Here is a 17,315-nt window from a genome sequence, read left to right as displayed (position 1 = left end):
CCCCATTATTGGCCAGTGTGTCAAACTAAAGGTATGGAAGGAACATTTCTAATTTATTTCACTCTTGTCTTTTCAGGCTGGCTGTTAAAAAGTGTTTTCCATCATAAACAGAGCCTGATTAGACTCCATATGTCTGCACTGTCTGTTTTTAGCTTTCAAAATCTGTTTTTCAGCCTCAGTGTTAACCATGATGTAGCAAAATGATCAGGGAGAGTATAGTACTAAACAACCAACAGGGGGCTCTTTTCCTACCACAAAAGCTTATGGTTTTGTTTTTACCCCCAGCACCACCACACAGATAGACACAGACACGCACACTTTTTTTCTGTAATTTCTAGACTATACTTAAGCCATTCTACTTAACTAGATGAGTCACAGAATATTTAAACAGTTATTATTATTATTTATACTGAACCATGGCTTTAGAGATTAGAGGTCAGGATAAAGGGTATTATTGACTGTCTGCTTGACATGGTGATATGTAATAATTATGAAAAAAGCAAGGACTGGTCTTTGGGAATTCATCTTTTTCATGAAGAGTTTAAAATTAAGGATTATGAAATTTGTTTGTTGCACAGGTCAGTTTTTCTTCATTTCAGGAGCTGCTGATTGATAGAAAAATTTGACCCCTGCAAATAGAACTTGTTAAAAACAGCATCTCTCCGGAAAGCATTAATCCCCAGTCACATCAATTTTAAACTGACTAGGTGTTTGTCTAAATCAGCTTTTCTTGTACTCTCATCTTTTGTTTGGCGTATTCATTCTCCTGTCTATGTCATCAGCACCACGTGAAACCACAGCCATGCCTCCCTCTCTCCGTCTTCCCTTTTTCCAAATGTGACTTATGCTGTCCTCTCATGTGATTTTGTCTCAGATGTGAAATGTGTTTCAAAGCTCCTCCACTGTGTCAGGAATAGTCAAGCTGTAACTGTAGCTATTTTTATAAATAGACCCTGGCCAAAGTTCAGCATGTGGCACAGTGTCTTAAGACATTTCTCAGCACAGAATGGTGAAAGACCTTAGAGAGGGTCTAGTATTAACTAATATGCAGCTAAATTTAAATGTAGCTATAAACTCATGATCCACCGTATCCAGCCATTGTAACACAGAATTTAAATCTGTTTTCCTCAGTTTGAGTGTGCATGTTTTAAAAGCTCTATAATGATGCATACAGTGACACATTTTATTATTCATTAACATGTTATTGTGGCATGGTAAAACTCATTAGTTAAGTGCTACTTGAAAGCTCTCCATACTGCTGTCTAGTCTGTGGGGCTAAAAGTGCTGCTGGTGAAAGTGTGGTATTGCCCCCCCTCCCAAAACATAGCATCACTGTTGTCAGATTCTCTGCATTGTCTGTGTGCTCTCGTATACTTAAATAACTCATTATTAAGCATGCACCATTAATTTGGAATACCAAAAACAAATCGGTTGGCTTCCATTACAAAGTGTAATGAATAAACTCTATTATTCAAATAGTTTACTGGTTCCAGTAATTATGAGTCTTGAAGGATACTGGTTATATATAGGCAGCTCTGTCTCCTTTTAAGGCCTCATGGAGAAGCAGGTGGGGAACAGTTGAAGACGGGTGGTGGTTTTGTTGGCCCTGTACTTGGTTTAGGCTGACTCCCTGTGGATTCAGCTTGACAGCCGAAGTCGCTGCAAAGGGAATCTCAAGGGGTAAGAAAATCAATTTTAAATTCAGTTTTATGCTCCTCTCTCCTCTGGATCTGCAGCTTTGTTTCAAATCCAAGTATAGCTGGTGGGATCAGTGGGATGGCATAGAGAGAACAGACCGAGGCACAGCCAAGAGATGTTTCTTGCTCCTTAGTCAGAGCTATTAATGATACTCAATGTGATGAGTGATACTATATATTAATTTCATTTTATTATGAATATTAATTACTGCATTCGCGATATGTGGTGATTCATTTGGCGTGAATGAGTGACCAACAGAGGGCTGCCTGTCGGTGTGCAACGCTTGGACTTTAAATGTGTTGGTTTCATGTATACTTGAGCTCATTTATCCGCTAACAAAGATTACGCCTCAAGTTAGAAAATGTACAAGCGCTTGAGCCAATGTTGAGCTACTGTATTGTTGCTACCACTAGTTTTGCATCTAGGTAGAAGTGTTTATGGTCAGACTGGAGAAATTCAAAGGCTTGCATTGTTCTGACTGAGATCTATAAAGTTTTACAGCTACAATAGAGATGTTTGGGTGTTACGTGAGGTAACACCCACAGTATGTTTGCTAATACCAAATAGTCAGACAGTTACAGTAAGACTGTGGTTACCCATTTCAGGGAAAATATAATGACTGTAAAAGGGCAAAATACGAGTGATGGACATAAATAAAATATTGTGCTTCATTATTCAAATGAGAACGATTATTTTTGCTGTCTGGGGATAGAGGTTGGAGGCAAGGGTTTTGTTTTGTTCTTTTACTGTGGCTGACTTTCTACTTGGAGGATTGCCTTGGGCCAATAGAAGTGATGCATACAGTGACACTGAATCTTAGCAGTGTGTTTCAAAGACATGGAAGTAGAAATGTTTTTGCCGGTGCAGCACGTCTCAGTTGCCTTCAGGGAGGGAGGCTGGGCCGCAGTATCGCTTCACGTTTCATCTGACCTTATTTCTGGTCCCTGAGGACTATGAGGTGATGCAAGGCAGTTATACTCCCCTGTGTGTGTGGATGATGTAAGACAAAGCTACTGTATTCTCTTGCCTTGAAGTCCACATCTACTCTGTTTATATGAAACACACAACAAATGAAAAGGACTTCAGATTATACACGAGACATTTCCTGAAATGTTCTTAATAATGAACGTTTTAAATAAGCTGGAGCCAGACAGCCGTAAGCAGCATGCACATAGTTGATGACACATTTAAGGATGCTGAACTGTCAGTGATACGTTTGTATGGCAACATTTTCTTTTTCTGTGTTTTTAGTGTCAGTTTTTACGTCCCTATCATCAATAATGGATTAATGCCGTGCTGTCTTAGTCACGTTACAGTAACTGGCTTCCTTTTTGTCTAATTTATTCAAATTATATTTATTGGCAATTGTTAAACACACAAGCCATTACTGCTATCAAACTGGTACCACACTCTTGGCTGCAGCTGTGCTTCAGTTGCTATTCTTATCCATACTTGTCCATGCCCTTTGTTTACATTTGTGCCCGTGTGTTCCATCAATATAGTGTCATCTTGTCAGTCCTGGAGCCGACAGTCAGCTATGTTTATGAATTTGGATGTCGGGGGAATAATGCAGACTTCAAGTTTCCAAAGTTTAGGAGTGTTTTTTTTTTCCTTTTAGGGTCGAGTAAATAAAAACATCATGCTGAAATGTAATTGGAAATGACTATTTTCAAAATTTCAAGCATCTCTTCAAGAATCGTTCAGTGTTTGTCTTTGTGATTGTATGCATCAATCTTGTAATGTGTGGTGCTGGTCCAACAGGTCAATATCTACGGCATCATCATGTCAGCGTGGATCAAACGTGGAAGTTACAACCATGAATACCACCACAAACAGAGCCAGTATGTGGTTAAAGAATATAGCAGGTACCAAGAGACTCTGTATTATTTATAGTTTTAAGTTACTTAAATTGTCCTAATAATATTACTAATATTAGATGTGTAACAGTAGTAAGGTTTTGTACAACTAAACCTGCAAATGAAGCCATGTAAGCAACAGACGGACTAACCAACATAAAGACTCTGAGGTGGTTAGTAAAAGCTTTATGAAAAGATTTCATACTTGATTAAGGAACTCCTATGAGTAAGGAAGATTTTTCATTGTAATTTTCTTGTTAACTTTATGGTGAGTTTCCTAAATTTGATTAGGTTTGATAGTGTAAATGAATAAAAAGGCTGCTACTGTAAAATCTGTCCTTAAATTAGTGATTTTTCTTATTATTAGTTACCATTTCTGTTTTCATGTCTGCTTGTGTGTATGTGTGACTCAAAAAAAGAGTACTAACAGGTACTCTGGTTGCTTTGTTCATTCTTTACTGAAACTATTTAAAAAGATTTATTATTTCCATTCCCTACTTATACTCAAAATTATATTATTTTAGATAAAACAGCCATTCCAGGTGCATTTATACCACTAAAAACAGAAGAGATGCATGAATATGTTCCCTTTCCTTCCTCATATGTTTACCCAATCTCCTTTAAAGTGCACCACAAAATTTGCATGTTTAGCTATTTTAAGGCAAATCTCTGTGTGACACAAATACTAAGAGTCACTCCCGGTCAAGGTCAAGGATAGACTCATCTCCCTGACTTAAAATGCTGCATTGCTGCTCCTGCCCCAGATGGCAGATCACCGTACCAACTGTTGTTTGTTGCTGCCAGCTTTCAAGATCCCCTTGACTTTAGGGGCTGAAGGGCACTTCTGGTGGCAGTTGTGGAATTACTTTTTGTCTGAAGGGTTTTGTTTTGTTTTTTTAAACAACAGCAATGAACAACACTGCTATGGCGTATCCATAATGTTATATACAAATAATATTACATCAGACTTTAGCCAGGATCTTATATATTTGGCAAATAAGCTGCTAAAAGTGAGAGTTGTGCAATGGCTGTGTGATTAATCAAGATCTAGGCAAGTTTAAAAAAAAAAATACACACAAAAAAAATGCAGGTGTCGAGCAGTGAGGTGATAATCTGTAATTTGCCCTCTGTACAGTGTGACTCTTAAGACTCCGACAGCCGTGATCACACTGCCAGAGGGGTCATAGATTCACAGATGAGTGTATGTTGATGGCCTGTTTATAGCTTCCTGTTTAAGGTCATGTTTAGTTGTCTTTCCCCGTCCTGCATTATTCCTATAATTATTCCCTGTGTTTCAGGGACATAGACTGGGAAGCATGCATAAAATAAGTTCAGGCTAACACCTTTCATTCTGTAGTAGTATTATTAAAGCACTATATTTATGCTCACATTTCAGGAAGTACAATGTATGTTTGGTAGGTCAGTACTGATTTATGAGTAGAAACATGCACCATGTCCCACAGTATGGACCAAATACTATGAGGCATTTTTTAAATTACAGCTGGGAAGCCAGTGCTACTTACTGTAAGAGGGTTTTTGGCAGGGATGGTCCACATCTCAAAGTAACTGATATCTTTATTTATTTTATATTAGATGCTCAATTATCAGCTTACAGGGCTCAGGTTTATCATGGTTTTAGGAAACTGACTTATTGCTGTCATTGTCTTTAGCTCTGAGGCGATGGAGGAAAGATATGAGCACAAAACAAAAACCCGCATCCAGGAAGTGGTAAGAATCTTGTAACTGTTTTAATCAAGACTTCTATATTCGCTGTTTAACTGTCCTGTGGATTTTATTAATATTAATGCTTTATAGTACAATGGATTTTAAAATGATCTGTCATATACTGGTCTTATTGTTTGCCTGTCTAGGTAAGAACAAAATTGGATGACAAATATGTGCGTGAGGAGCCCATGATCAGGGGACCAATGTTCCTGGTCCGACTCAGATCCCACATGGTGTTTGAAAACACTCCAGTCAAAATCTTCTGTACTGTTGAGGGCTTCCCCATGCCTGTTGTAAAATGGTAAGTCAGTCTCTACGTGATTTGTTGACTCTGACTGTCACTGTGGTCTGTATAAAATGAACTTACGTAATTTAAAAAACAAAACAAAACACCCATGCATCCAGGAGATGTAGCTTCTGACACTGAAAATCCATGATTAAGTTAAAAGTACCCACTGTCGATATATGACTACATATTTGTTAGTTTTCTTTCCATATTTTGCTACATTGTAGTACAAACCAACCACTACATTTTTGACTATTACGCTTAAGTCAGTATGCTAGCAATGGTTACTCCACTGTGTTTGTGACACACACACACACACACACACACACACACACACACACACACACACACACACACACACACACACACACACACACACACACACACACACATCATTTTTTATGTGTGGGCATGGTTGTTCTTTCATTGCTGTTTCACAGTCACTGGGAGTTCACATGCCAGTTAGGCATCAATAGACCTCTGTGATGGATGCTGAGGATCTCCCTCCTCATCTCAGGAAGGGTTTGAATAATCCCTGTAACACAGTTTATGATCTGCCTAAGAAGGAGTGACTATGCCATGGGCCCAGGGTTTGCAGCTCTGTGCCTGGTATGAAATGAGAATGCTCTCCTGATAGGCCTTGTCATAAGTGCTCTCATGTGCATATCTTAGGCTTATTCATGACTTTGCATTCCAGCAGCAGATGGCTATGAATCAACATTGAGGACAGCATATTAAGAAAACAACAAATGTAAAATCACCGAAGTCTTCATTCAATATAGACTGTAGACATTTGGCTAACGCCTTATTCCCCGTAAGCCTATTTAAGGGATAGCATTGTCTGCTCTAGTACAGACTATAATAGCAGATTTCAGAATCAGAATACTTTATTAATCCCTAATAAAATTATGTATGTATGTATTTGACAGTCTTTTAATGCTGCTGCATGTGCAGCATGTATGGCCAGTAACTTGGCTGTCCTCATAGCGACCTTGAGGAAATAGACGATCAGGATTTACAAGTTTCTACTGATTTGCATTATCACCTCACTCGCAGTTGTGCTCATAGTCTGGTCTTTGTGGAGTCAGTCACTCGGCTAGATGAGACAGTCCGCAAGATATTTAACAACACAGTCTAATATAATTAATTACTATCCAACGTGAAAGATCTTTTTAAATTAGTGTTTGGACATAAATGTTGACATTTGCTTCTTGCCGTCTCAAATTGCACCGAAATAAGGCAGGAAGCACAGTTAAGGTCAGAAAATTCTTGTGGGTCAGTTTCTGATTGGATCTTCAGTTCACATCACATGCTGTGGGCATCAAGCTGTGTTTTTTTATGTTTACCGCTGATCTTAATGCTGATGCAGACATGAGAGTTTTGGCTCTCATGAAGTGTCATTCCCAGCTTTTTGTCTGTTGTGGTGAGGCCAAACTACAAGGTAAGAAGATGAAAAGGAAGCCAGTTTTCCAGGGTCACAGGTTTCCATAAAATCCCAAGAATAAACGTAAAAGACCATTTTGTGGTCTTGTGGATACATCATTGCATTCATACCTTTTATTACTCAATGCTTCATGAAGATAGCTATTGTTTTGCTCAATTTTAGGTATAAAGATGGAATGATCCTGGACTTGTCTTCTGGAAGATATCTGGTTGAAGCCAAAGGTGGAATCCACTCCCTGGAGATCCCAAGGTACATTAAGTTCAATAAAGGTTAGAGTTTTTGAACATATTTTTATTTATCTGCCACCAATTTACTAATAGCAGTCATCTCATGGGATTTTATATTGTAAGGTAAAGACCCCAAAAGAGAAGAAAATCCAATAATACAGCAGTCCAGCACAATAGTGGGAAAAACGTTTCCCACTATGGTGCATCTTTCTCACAAAGGGCTTTTCCTTTAACTTTGAACTTTAAGAATGGGTCACAATCTAAAACTCCCATCTCTTTCTGTCCACGTCTGTATGGCTCTCTCCCTCTCCTTGATGTTACTTTTTTAAATCTACATTTTATAAGACATCCCAACTTTTTTGGAAATGGGTTGTAGTTTGCTTGTACTTGTCTGCTTCTATGTTTTCTTAAGATGAAGTGCACTGAGTTACAAGGCCACTGGTCTCACTGCCCAAATATCGGGATTAAGAATATGTAGCGAGCCATTGGAAATCTCCTCCTCCTTAATTCTTTCAAGCCCCATGCACAAAATTAGATCAGAGATGTTTACCGTCTGTCACCTGAAGGTGTGGGCGGGCTGTGTAGTTAAAGTCAGGGGACTGGAGCTTATCCTACTCTCCCTCCAGTCTGTGGAAGCTCAGCTGTTCAAGTGCTGACCTCAGTGGTACGTGATACTCTGGGAATCTTTCAGGCCACCGCTGTTTCCTTACTTACACACTGTACAGCCAGCAGTTAATACTCCTTGGAGAAAAAACACCCATGAAGCACATCATACTCTTGAGTACTGCATTCTTACCATGACTTATGACTTTTTAAAATAGCTAAATAATTAAAATAACAGTTACCGCAAAACTTTAGCATGGCATTAAGCAGGGTTAGAAATAGACAGCAAGAAGTTATGTTATGTATAGACACCTCACGAGTCCTACACCTACACACTGTATAGCTTAAGTTATTTGCGACTTAATGAGAGTACATTCGCTGTTCTCCCCCACATTACTTCTGCAATTTATGCTAATAACATCCTCTTTCATGACTATATCAGTTTATTCATTTGTCAAGGGGTCAAAGTCTCATGTCACATGCTAAAGGTGTGACATACGATTGTGGAAAAGTGAGCGATATGAGCAGAAACAAAAAGACCACTTAAGTTTTGCAACTTGCCAGAATGGCCAAAGATCTGTAGCTACACTGCTCTAAAGAAAACAAATCCAGTAACCTCTATGTAAATATAACGTAGAGAAAGCTTAGCAGACACAGTGCTTGTGATGAACTGCATTGCAGCTCTAACATATTGGCAGATTATAAAATCCGCCCACACAGAAGATACAATTAACCCCCTGCCCTGTGACCTTGTTTCCAACTCAAAGGACTATGCACTGAGTATTCTGCAAGCATTACTTTGTTTGTCAGGTGAGATTTGGCACATGGTGTTTCCTAAAAGGAAAGCTGTGGGTCTAAACCAAAACATTCTCTGAATAAGTAAACCAAGCATTGTTAATTGAAGTGTGAATGGGGCTTTACACAATCTGTGCTCTGTCTTCTCCACTGCTGATTATCCCTGGCAACATGAAGCATTCATGTGGGGAATAATTGCTCATTTGGTGAAGTGGATTCATATACGCTGTTGGAGAAAATGCACAGTGGCAATGTGTCAGTAGAGAGCAGTTAGTCCTGTCATTGCAGATCTTCTAATATGTAGCTCACCTGCTATTTAGGCAGTTTCGGTAATTTCACAGATGACTGTAAAATCCATAAGATTGCCATGAAGTCCCAGAATTTAGCTAAGTATGCTAAGTATGACACAGTGCTCAATCACCATTTCGTTTATTCTCTAATCTGTTGCAATCTGTTGGGAAATCTTTTGATCAAAATGCAACCATTTTATGTTTATTCTGTGTTCCAGATGCTCAACTGATGATACAGCTCAGTACACTGCTATGGCTGTAAACCTCCATGGACAAGCCTCCAGTCAGGCCTCCATTATTGTGAAGAGTAAGCCATTCAATCTGATAACCAGAGGCTTTAAGTGTAAAGCAATGGACGTGCAACAGGGTTGCACACGCTGACTCTCATACACACACAAGCCAACCCCCAAACTCTAGACCAGATGCAAGAACGTAAACATTTGTTTATAGTTTAGTGTTGCTAACTGACTTAGCCAAAGTACCAAAACACCCCAAGTCTGCCACCCATTCGCACGATCTACCACTCTGTTGCTACGATCCATAGCTTGCCTCAATCGACTCAATAAAGACTTTGTGAAACCAGTGCTATACTTGCGACACTGAGAGGTTAACTTACATCAGGGACTGTACACTTGACAACGTGTACACAAACTCTTGATATGGAGCAGGCAACATGCCCAGACCAATCAGAAGAAACCACAGTGATGTGTGAGCAAAAGCGCCGCTTGTACTCCATAAATCAAATTCCAGTAATTATTTAATTGATGCTGCCTCACGATCATATGCTATGCCTCCAAGCAGAGAATATCCAACTTCCTTTGGTAATGATATTTCAAGTTGGGTTGATAACACTTTTGTGATTATTGTGGCAAATAACGATGAGACTGATTGCTGTAAGCAAAAAGGGAACTCTGTGACAGGAACTAGTTCTAACTAGGAAACCATGGACGTGGTTTTACAGTAGCAACCTATTAAGCACAATAATCGAAATACAATCACACCCCAAATCATAACCCACTATTCTCTAAATAGGAAGGCTAATTCCCTATGGGACCATATCTTACAAAATCAACCCTAATTGTGCAAAACAGGATTTAAAACTAGCAAATTAAATCATAACTTAAACTTGGGTTAACATTTGTGTCACTTCCCCAATAAACTTCCATACAATCAGACCCCCCACCCAACACAGACACACACACACAGACCACAGGATTCTCCTTTTGCTGACTTTGGCTTCACTTCTGAGACTAGAGGCTACTTCACAAAGTGTCTATACCTACAGCTGAGTGTTTACTATGAGGAGTTACTTGTGCAATTAGCAACATTTCAACAAATTTCATGTAGGGTTATTTTACAATAAATGTTATTCATAAAAAAAAGTAATCATATTTAGATGAATCATACAAATCTGTAACTGCACATCTGTATTATTTCAGCTGGCTGTTGCTGCCAATCACACACAACGTTTACTGTTTTTTGTTGTTTTTTTGTGCAGGATTCAAGCAGGAGGAAGAGTCCTGTTCATATGCATGGCTGCCTTATGAAGGTAGGCAAAGTAATTACCTCCAGAGAACATCAGCACTAGATTTTAAAATACTCATAAATTACAACTGTAATACAATTATATCATTTAATATGAGTTAACATAATATTCCTCTATTCTCCTTTCAAAAGAGCGTGTGAAGCAACATGCTGTTACCACCAATTCTACTATCTCTTTCATGTTATCTCTCTTCTTTTCCCCAGCTTCTATGCTACCAAAGATCCATTACACTAAAATCCACATTACTTTTTTGGAGATGTTTGGACCAGTGTTTGCTACCGAGGGTGAATCTGCCACCCTTTCTGCTACCATGACCCTGGAGCCCAACCTGGCAAACCTACAGCCTGAGGCACAGTGGTACAGAGATGGTAATTGATATAAAATAGCACTTTATGATACAGTAATTACCCTATAATTGCTAGTAATATATGCTAAATGCCACAGTGACTGCCTGACCCAATCTAGCCGACATGCAGCCAGAGGCACAGCAGTGGAAAAATTAGAAAATGTTATGGACACTATTTTTATTGCCTATTAATTATACCAAAAGCAGTTAAGTAGACTCAAGTAATATCACCCCAAATTTGTGAGCCGTTTCATTTGCTACGTGTGTGTCTGAGGTATAAAAGAAAATTCTAGCTTATTTTTGTTGTATGCAGAAAGGCTTTATTTACTCAAACTTGATGTTTCATTATTTTAGCATTTTATAGTTCAGGTTCATAAGAGTTATGCGGTGAAGCTGAGTCAATGAGCCTGTCTCATTTTTCCTAGACACTCGTCTGTTTGACTCTAAATGGGTGAAGATTGAAACTGGTAGAGGATTCAGCAAATTGACTCTTCCAAATCTCTACAAAGATGACGAGGGTCTCTATACCCTGCGCATGGTCACTAAAGGAGGCACCGCAGAACACAGCGCCTTTGTCTCAGTCGCAGGTAAGATGAGCCAAACGTTGGACTGGATAAGATTAACGTATTTCTAAATCCAGTTTGGAAACTGGAGCTTAAATTTTATGAAACTGATACGGTTTTGCTGTCAACATAATACTTATTCTGCTAACTGCTAATGCTAAGTATTATTGCTTCTTATTTCTTATGAATAATGTGATTATTAAAACAATGCACGTCATCACTTCCTGTCTAGATGGTCCTCCTCCAGTCCCTGCTGCACCTGGTGCTCCTATGGACATCAAGATCCATGATGCCAACAGAGACTATGTCATTGTGTCATGGAAGCCTCCTAATACAACTACAGAGGGTCCAATCCTGGGATACTTTGTCGACAAGTAAGAGTTACTGGTATAAACGCCATAAACAGATAAACTGGCCAGCATAAAGACAAACTAATTACTTTAAGTAATCCTATTGAGCTTACTTGAGTATCAAATTACTGTTTTTTTGTCTCAAGGAAGAGGGGCAGTCCATGTTCTCTTTATTGCACATAAAATACACAGCTGCTTTTGTTTATTTCTTCTGTCGCTCATATTTTAACCTAAACAGAGCAGGAATGGGCATGCTCTGCTACCTATTGGCTGCTTTTCATTCTTTTTCAATCTGCATTTTTTTTGCTGAGGAAGCTCTTTTCCTGCTTATGTCTTTTTTTTTTGTCTAGCATCATAATGAACAGATAATTTCAGCACAAGTGCTTTCAGTGAGGCTCCAACAGGTACACTGTTCTGATCTCCTATACCAATCAGCATTTTTTAATAATATGGTAGCATACACAAAACATAAAACATCCATTATAAACTTGTACACATATTACTCTTTGCAATAGTTACATGTTTATAATGACTCCATGCCATACCAGTATTTTATCAGATCTTTCTATTTGCATTCATCTCATTAACTCTGCGACATTCTCATCTTTTCTCTTCTTAGATGTGAGGTTGGAACTGAAAACTGGACCCAATGTAACGATCACCCCATAAAGATCTGTAAATATCCGGTGTCTGGGCTGTTTGAAGGGCACTCCTTCTACTTCAGAGTCAGAGCTGTTAACTCCCATGGAATCAGCAAACCTTCTCGTATGTCTGATCCCATCACTGCAATGGACCCCACTGAGTTTGAGAGGCTTCACGGTGGGTTTAACTACACTAATACAGAGAAATGTCTAAGCTCACCTTAAAAATACAGTGTTTTGAAGTTTTGCCATGTGTCATGTTGTCATTATTGTAGTCACTATTGTTTGAAATTATAACTGTCTTCTTGTTTCTTGCTAAACAGTTATTCATGTAGAATTACAATCAGCCCTGATTTAAAGCACATAATAAAAAACACATTATGTAACTAAATTATGTCATATTGTACTTATCTCATGCTTTTATTTGGGGGCAGGTTAGACTTGTAAAATACACACTAATCAGTCTATTTTATAGCATTAGATACGGTACATGTTCAGCTCCTATATAAACAACAAATTTGTATTTAAAATGATCTCAAAAAAAGGTCACTATCAATCACAAACACATGATCATCTCTTTATCTTCCTCTAGCCAAAAGGCTTGGAGGAAGACTGGATATCGTGTCTTACCATGACGAAGTTGAAGGTGGGTTTGAATTGAAGTTGATACATACATTCTGATGCTCTGTTTAAACTTCAGCAGGTTGTCTTGACCATGTCTCCAAGTTGAAATGCAATGAGTTGCTGACTGGTGATTGGCTGATTAGATATTTGTGTTAAGCAATTGAACAGATGTACGCAAGGAAGCGACTGGTTCGTGTATTTGTTACGCCACATATAATATGTATTATATTTTTAACGTTTTCAGTCTTGTTTCTTTGTAGCTGAAGGAAAGCCTCCAGGTGTTCCATCAGGAATTAATGCCTCAGAAACAGACAGGACCTATGTTGTTTTGAGCTGGAAAGCCCCAGCGTACACCAGCAGCGCTCCCATGTGGTACTACATAGAAAAGGTAACAAACAATGTCATATTCTAATTCACTGACTTCCCCCTCAACAGTTGTTTATAGTTTGACGAAGCAGTAACAGCAGTTTTTTTTCTCCTTTATATTATGCAGCTGCATTAACTTGTGTGCCTAAACTATTTTTACAGGTCTTCTGTATAACACATATAGAGACAAGCCTTGGAAAAAATAAAATACATTTTTAAAATGTAAACAAACTTGCTTCCATGTCTCCGTCTCTCCACAGTGCATGGCAGACAGTGGCGCATGGCAGCGCGTTAACACCCAGGTCCCTATTCGATCTCCTCGTTATGCTGTCTTTGACCTGGCAGAGGGAAAACAATATAAGTTCAGAGTTTTGTCTGCCAACATTTATGGGACCAGTGCGCCATCAGAGCCAACTGGACCTATTCAGACTCAGGAACTCAAAGGTTTGCCTCCATTTTTCCTTTCCTGTTACACAGCAGTAGTGTTTATTATTACCAATTACCAGTTGCAACACCTTTAATTGTATTTCTGTGTTACTTCACAACAAAATGTGGTGTGGGTGATCTTCTGAACTGCTTACTACAAAAAGTTTTCAATATGTCAGCTGAGAGATTTGTTTCAAATGTTTCAAACATGAAGCTGACATAAAAATTATGGTCAGGTGTAAGAGGGTTGTGGTATAGATACTGAGTAGCAGCCACTTGAAAACCAGAAGAACCTAATATAAAGTATCCTTAATTGTAATTACAGTATTATGTAGCTATTTTTTATTTATTTTTTAATCAATTGCAGGCGTACCATCCGCTCCTGGTCAGGTGATTGCGACAAGGGAAACAGACACCTCTGTCCTCATCCAATGGGCTCCTCCAAAGGAACCTAATAATTTGATTGGTTATTACATTGACCAGTGTGTGCAAGGATCCAAGAACTGGACCTCAGCCAATCACAAACCTCACAAGAACACCAAGTATGTTTCTAGCGACACACAAACACACTGTTGGGCTCAAAAATGGATTTTTTTCTCTGGCTGCTTATTACACAATGGGCTTTGTGTCACGTTTGTGTCTCTTCAGGTTTGTGGTTAGTGGTTTGACCACAGGAGAAACCTACATGTTCCGCGTCCAGGCTATCAATGAGCTGGGTCTCAGTGATGAATCCCAGGAGTCAGCACCTTTGACTGTCAAGGCTGCCCTTAGTCAGTAATGCCAAATATTTGCTCACTACTGCAGATGTTAATCATGATAACTGCCCCAAACCTTTTCATTTTAAAGAATTAAAACTCAATACTGTTCTTACAGCCACCCCATCTGCTCCTTATAACATTGCACTGCTGTACTGCGACGGCCATTCAATGATCCTGAACTGGAAGAAGCCTCTTCGCTCTGGAGGAGCAAAGATCAAAGAGTATTATGTGGACAAAAGACGTAGAGGAACAACCATGTGGAGGGAGGTTCATATCCCACCAATCACAGAGAGAGTTTATAAGGTATTTGGACTCTTTTTATAACATTCAAACATCAAAACAAACAGAAGAGGGCCACAATTTTGCATACATACTTGCATACTCTTCTTATTATATATCATACAAAAGTTAAGATACATATTATTTTATTTGGGATGGTCTGATTATTTTGTGCAAAACTGGCCTGTTCAACTCTGAAAGTGGCATGTCCATTTTGTTTAAATTGATAATGATAACTAGGATTTTAGTTAACCATGTAACATTTTATTAAAAGGTGGAGAACTTGACAGAGGGAGCAGTCTATCAGTTCCAGGTTTATGGAGCCAACCTGGCTGGTCTTGGACCAGCGTCCAAACATTCAGAAGACCTTACATGTGATGCCTGGACAATGCCAGAACCTGGTTAGTAAATTTCACTTTTTAGTGACTGACTTTAAACTCTGAGTCAAAAGTGAAGCTTTTACACTTCTAGAAAGATAAATATGGAATTGTTGTTCTTCTCCTCTCATCATCTGGCTCATATAGGCCCAGCCTATGACCTGACCTTTTGTGAAGTGAGAGATAATTCATTGGTGGTTGAGTGGCAAAAGCCTGTCTACACTGGTTCTGAACCAATCACAGGCTACCATGTTGAGTATGCCAAGAAGGGTACTGCTAACTGGATCACAGCCAATGAAAAAGCTGCCAGTCACCGCTTCCTAAAGGTGAGGGTATCACTGTTCCAATCTATGAATCATAGAGGTTATCCTCCACTGCTCATCAGAGATTTTACTCAAGCACGCAAGACAAAAGAAATTGGAATAACGCTTTTAATTTACAATATAACATATAGGTTAGACTAAATGTTGGCACTGCTGAAACAAGTGTAAAATGCAGTGCATGACGTTTATTATGTAACAGTGTGTTTCTTCATCTTTACTGAACTTTTCCCCCCCAAAACATCAATTTTCATCCACTTTTTCCAGCACTTTATTTACCACTACCAAAACTGCAGCAGTGTAGGTACAAAAACTGTGTGACACTGACATCTAGTGGATGAACCAAGTAACTACTTGGTGAAATGGTACAAAAAGAAAATCTGTTAAAGGTGAATCACTTATGTGTGATAATGGAAAGTCAGTAAAGTAAAATAAGACAAGAATAATTATAATAATACCAAGACCATTTAGTGATCTAATAAAAATATGCTTTGAAACAATACGGATTACTCATGCATTATTAATATTTAGGGTAAGTTGCCTAAAAGAACAGGGGGAATTATAATAATAGATCCAGCTGCTGCTGGGCTAAAGGATGATATATTTTACATTCATTCACAGCACCAAGTGATCAACAAAATAAATAGTATTGTTAGATTCAGAATAGAATATGCTGTTATTATGTCATAATTTATTTACCTGTCAATTTTGCACAGGTTGAAAGTTACCACACCCATTTACAGACGTTCACACCTCCACTCCCCCTAGCAACAGATTGTCTGTTTGTGTCCTAGGTAACAGGTCTGGAGGTGGGCACTACCTATGTGTTCAGAGTGCGTGCAGTCAATGCTGCTGGAGTGGGTATGGCCTCAATGGCCTCTGACCCTGTGACTGCCAAGGCCGTGGCAGGTAACATTTAACAGCAGACAGAAACTGAATACCTTACTATTAGAATATAAGGGTATTAGAATTCATAAATATGTGTCTCCAAGTTCCTCTTTGTAAAGCATACAAAGTGCTATGGTTTTGCTTTGAGTGAGTGTTGCACTATTGTTGACAGTGGTGAAGGCAAGAGTTTAAGAGCGAGTGGACACATGTGATATCAATCCATCAAATATCAAAGCTCACATTAATAGCTGTTTAGGCTTTCTGGGCATTAACTGGAGACAAAAATGAGTCTAAAAACTATGTTTATCTGTGTATTGAAGGTTCCCAGGAGGTGTCCTGTGTGGTGGATGAGAAGTCAGGTGACATTGTTCTGTCATTCGAGTCCTGCCAGATAAACGAAGGCTCCAAGTTCATCTGGAAGAAAGATTATAAAGAAATCACAGATTTCTCTAAAGGGGTAGTGATTAAATCCGAGGGCATCCAGTAAGACCACAGTCACACACATATATAACATGCATATGGCATCAAACATTTGCATTCAATTTCAGCTTGAACAATCTCTCTGACTGTGTGTGTCTGTGTTTCTCTTCCGCCCTCCACTGCAGCTCTAAGCTGATCTTCAAGAACCCAGATAAGGAGGACTTTGGGACGTATTCTGTTTCTGTCACAAACACAGAGGGAGTGTCATCCAGCTACACAATCTCTAATGAAGGTAGGTTCAATTCATTGCTAAGTAAGGATGGCTCTGATGCTTAGGCACCCAGTCAACTGTCATGAAAAATTTGAAAATCTATAAAAGAATCTGCAACTTAGACTTAATGAAATCTCTCATGTTTATGTTTATTTGTATTCTATACTCATGGCTCATTTGCCCTTGTTGACTTATGGTAATTTGCGATGTTGCCTT

At 38.9% G+C, this 17,315-nt stretch overlaps 1 protein-coding gene across 1 annotated transcript in view; it reads left to right on the top strand.

Moving 5' to 3' along the window:
- The first annotated feature begins 1,557 nt into the window (after positions 1–1,557).
- Positions 1,558–17,315, top strand: part of myom2b (myomesin 2b) — a 29,214-nt gene continuing 13,456 nt past the window's right edge. The window contains exons 1-22 of the mRNA XM_086285741.1: positions 1,558–1,680; positions 3,460–3,563; positions 5,225–5,282; positions 5,426–5,580; positions 7,172–7,258; positions 9,143–9,231; positions 10,423–10,473; positions 10,674–10,838; positions 11,242–11,403; positions 11,612–11,753; positions 12,349–12,548; positions 12,963–13,016; positions 13,255–13,382; positions 13,621–13,804; positions 14,154–14,328; positions 14,435–14,556; positions 14,660–14,847; positions 15,098–15,224; positions 15,348–15,526; positions 16,315–16,429; positions 16,729–16,891; positions 17,014–17,120. Coding sequence (XP_086141867.1) covers positions 3,481–3,563; positions 5,225–5,282; positions 5,426–5,580; positions 7,172–7,258; positions 9,143–9,231; positions 10,423–10,473; positions 10,674–10,838; positions 11,242–11,403; positions 11,612–11,753; positions 12,349–12,548; positions 12,963–13,016; positions 13,255–13,382; positions 13,621–13,804; positions 14,154–14,328; positions 14,435–14,556; positions 14,660–14,847; positions 15,098–15,224; positions 15,348–15,526; positions 16,315–16,429; positions 16,729–16,891; positions 17,014–17,120 — 2,734 coding nt within the window. The 5' untranslated portion in view covers positions 1,558–1,680; positions 3,460–3,480. The remainder of the gene's footprint in view (positions 1,681–3,459; positions 3,564–5,224; positions 5,283–5,425; positions 5,581–7,171; positions 7,259–9,142; positions 9,232–10,422; positions 10,474–10,673; positions 10,839–11,241; positions 11,404–11,611; positions 11,754–12,348; positions 12,549–12,962; positions 13,017–13,254; positions 13,383–13,620; positions 13,805–14,153; positions 14,329–14,434; positions 14,557–14,659; positions 14,848–15,097; positions 15,225–15,347; positions 15,527–16,314; positions 16,430–16,728; positions 16,892–17,013; positions 17,121–17,315) is intronic.

The sequence above is a fragment of the Aulonocara sp. 'chitande type north' Nkhata Bay genome, linkage group LG1, assembly GCF_057382095.1.
Source record: "Aulonocara sp. 'chitande type north' Nkhata Bay isolate Kocher_YH1m ecotype deep benthic linkage group LG1, A_spYH_male_GT1.1, whole genome shotgun sequence".
Lineage (NCBI taxonomy): Eukaryota > Metazoa > Chordata > Actinopteri > Cichliformes > Cichlidae > Aulonocara > Aulonocara sp. 'chitande type north' Nkhata Bay.
This window is presented reverse-complemented; position numbering and strand designations above follow the sequence as displayed.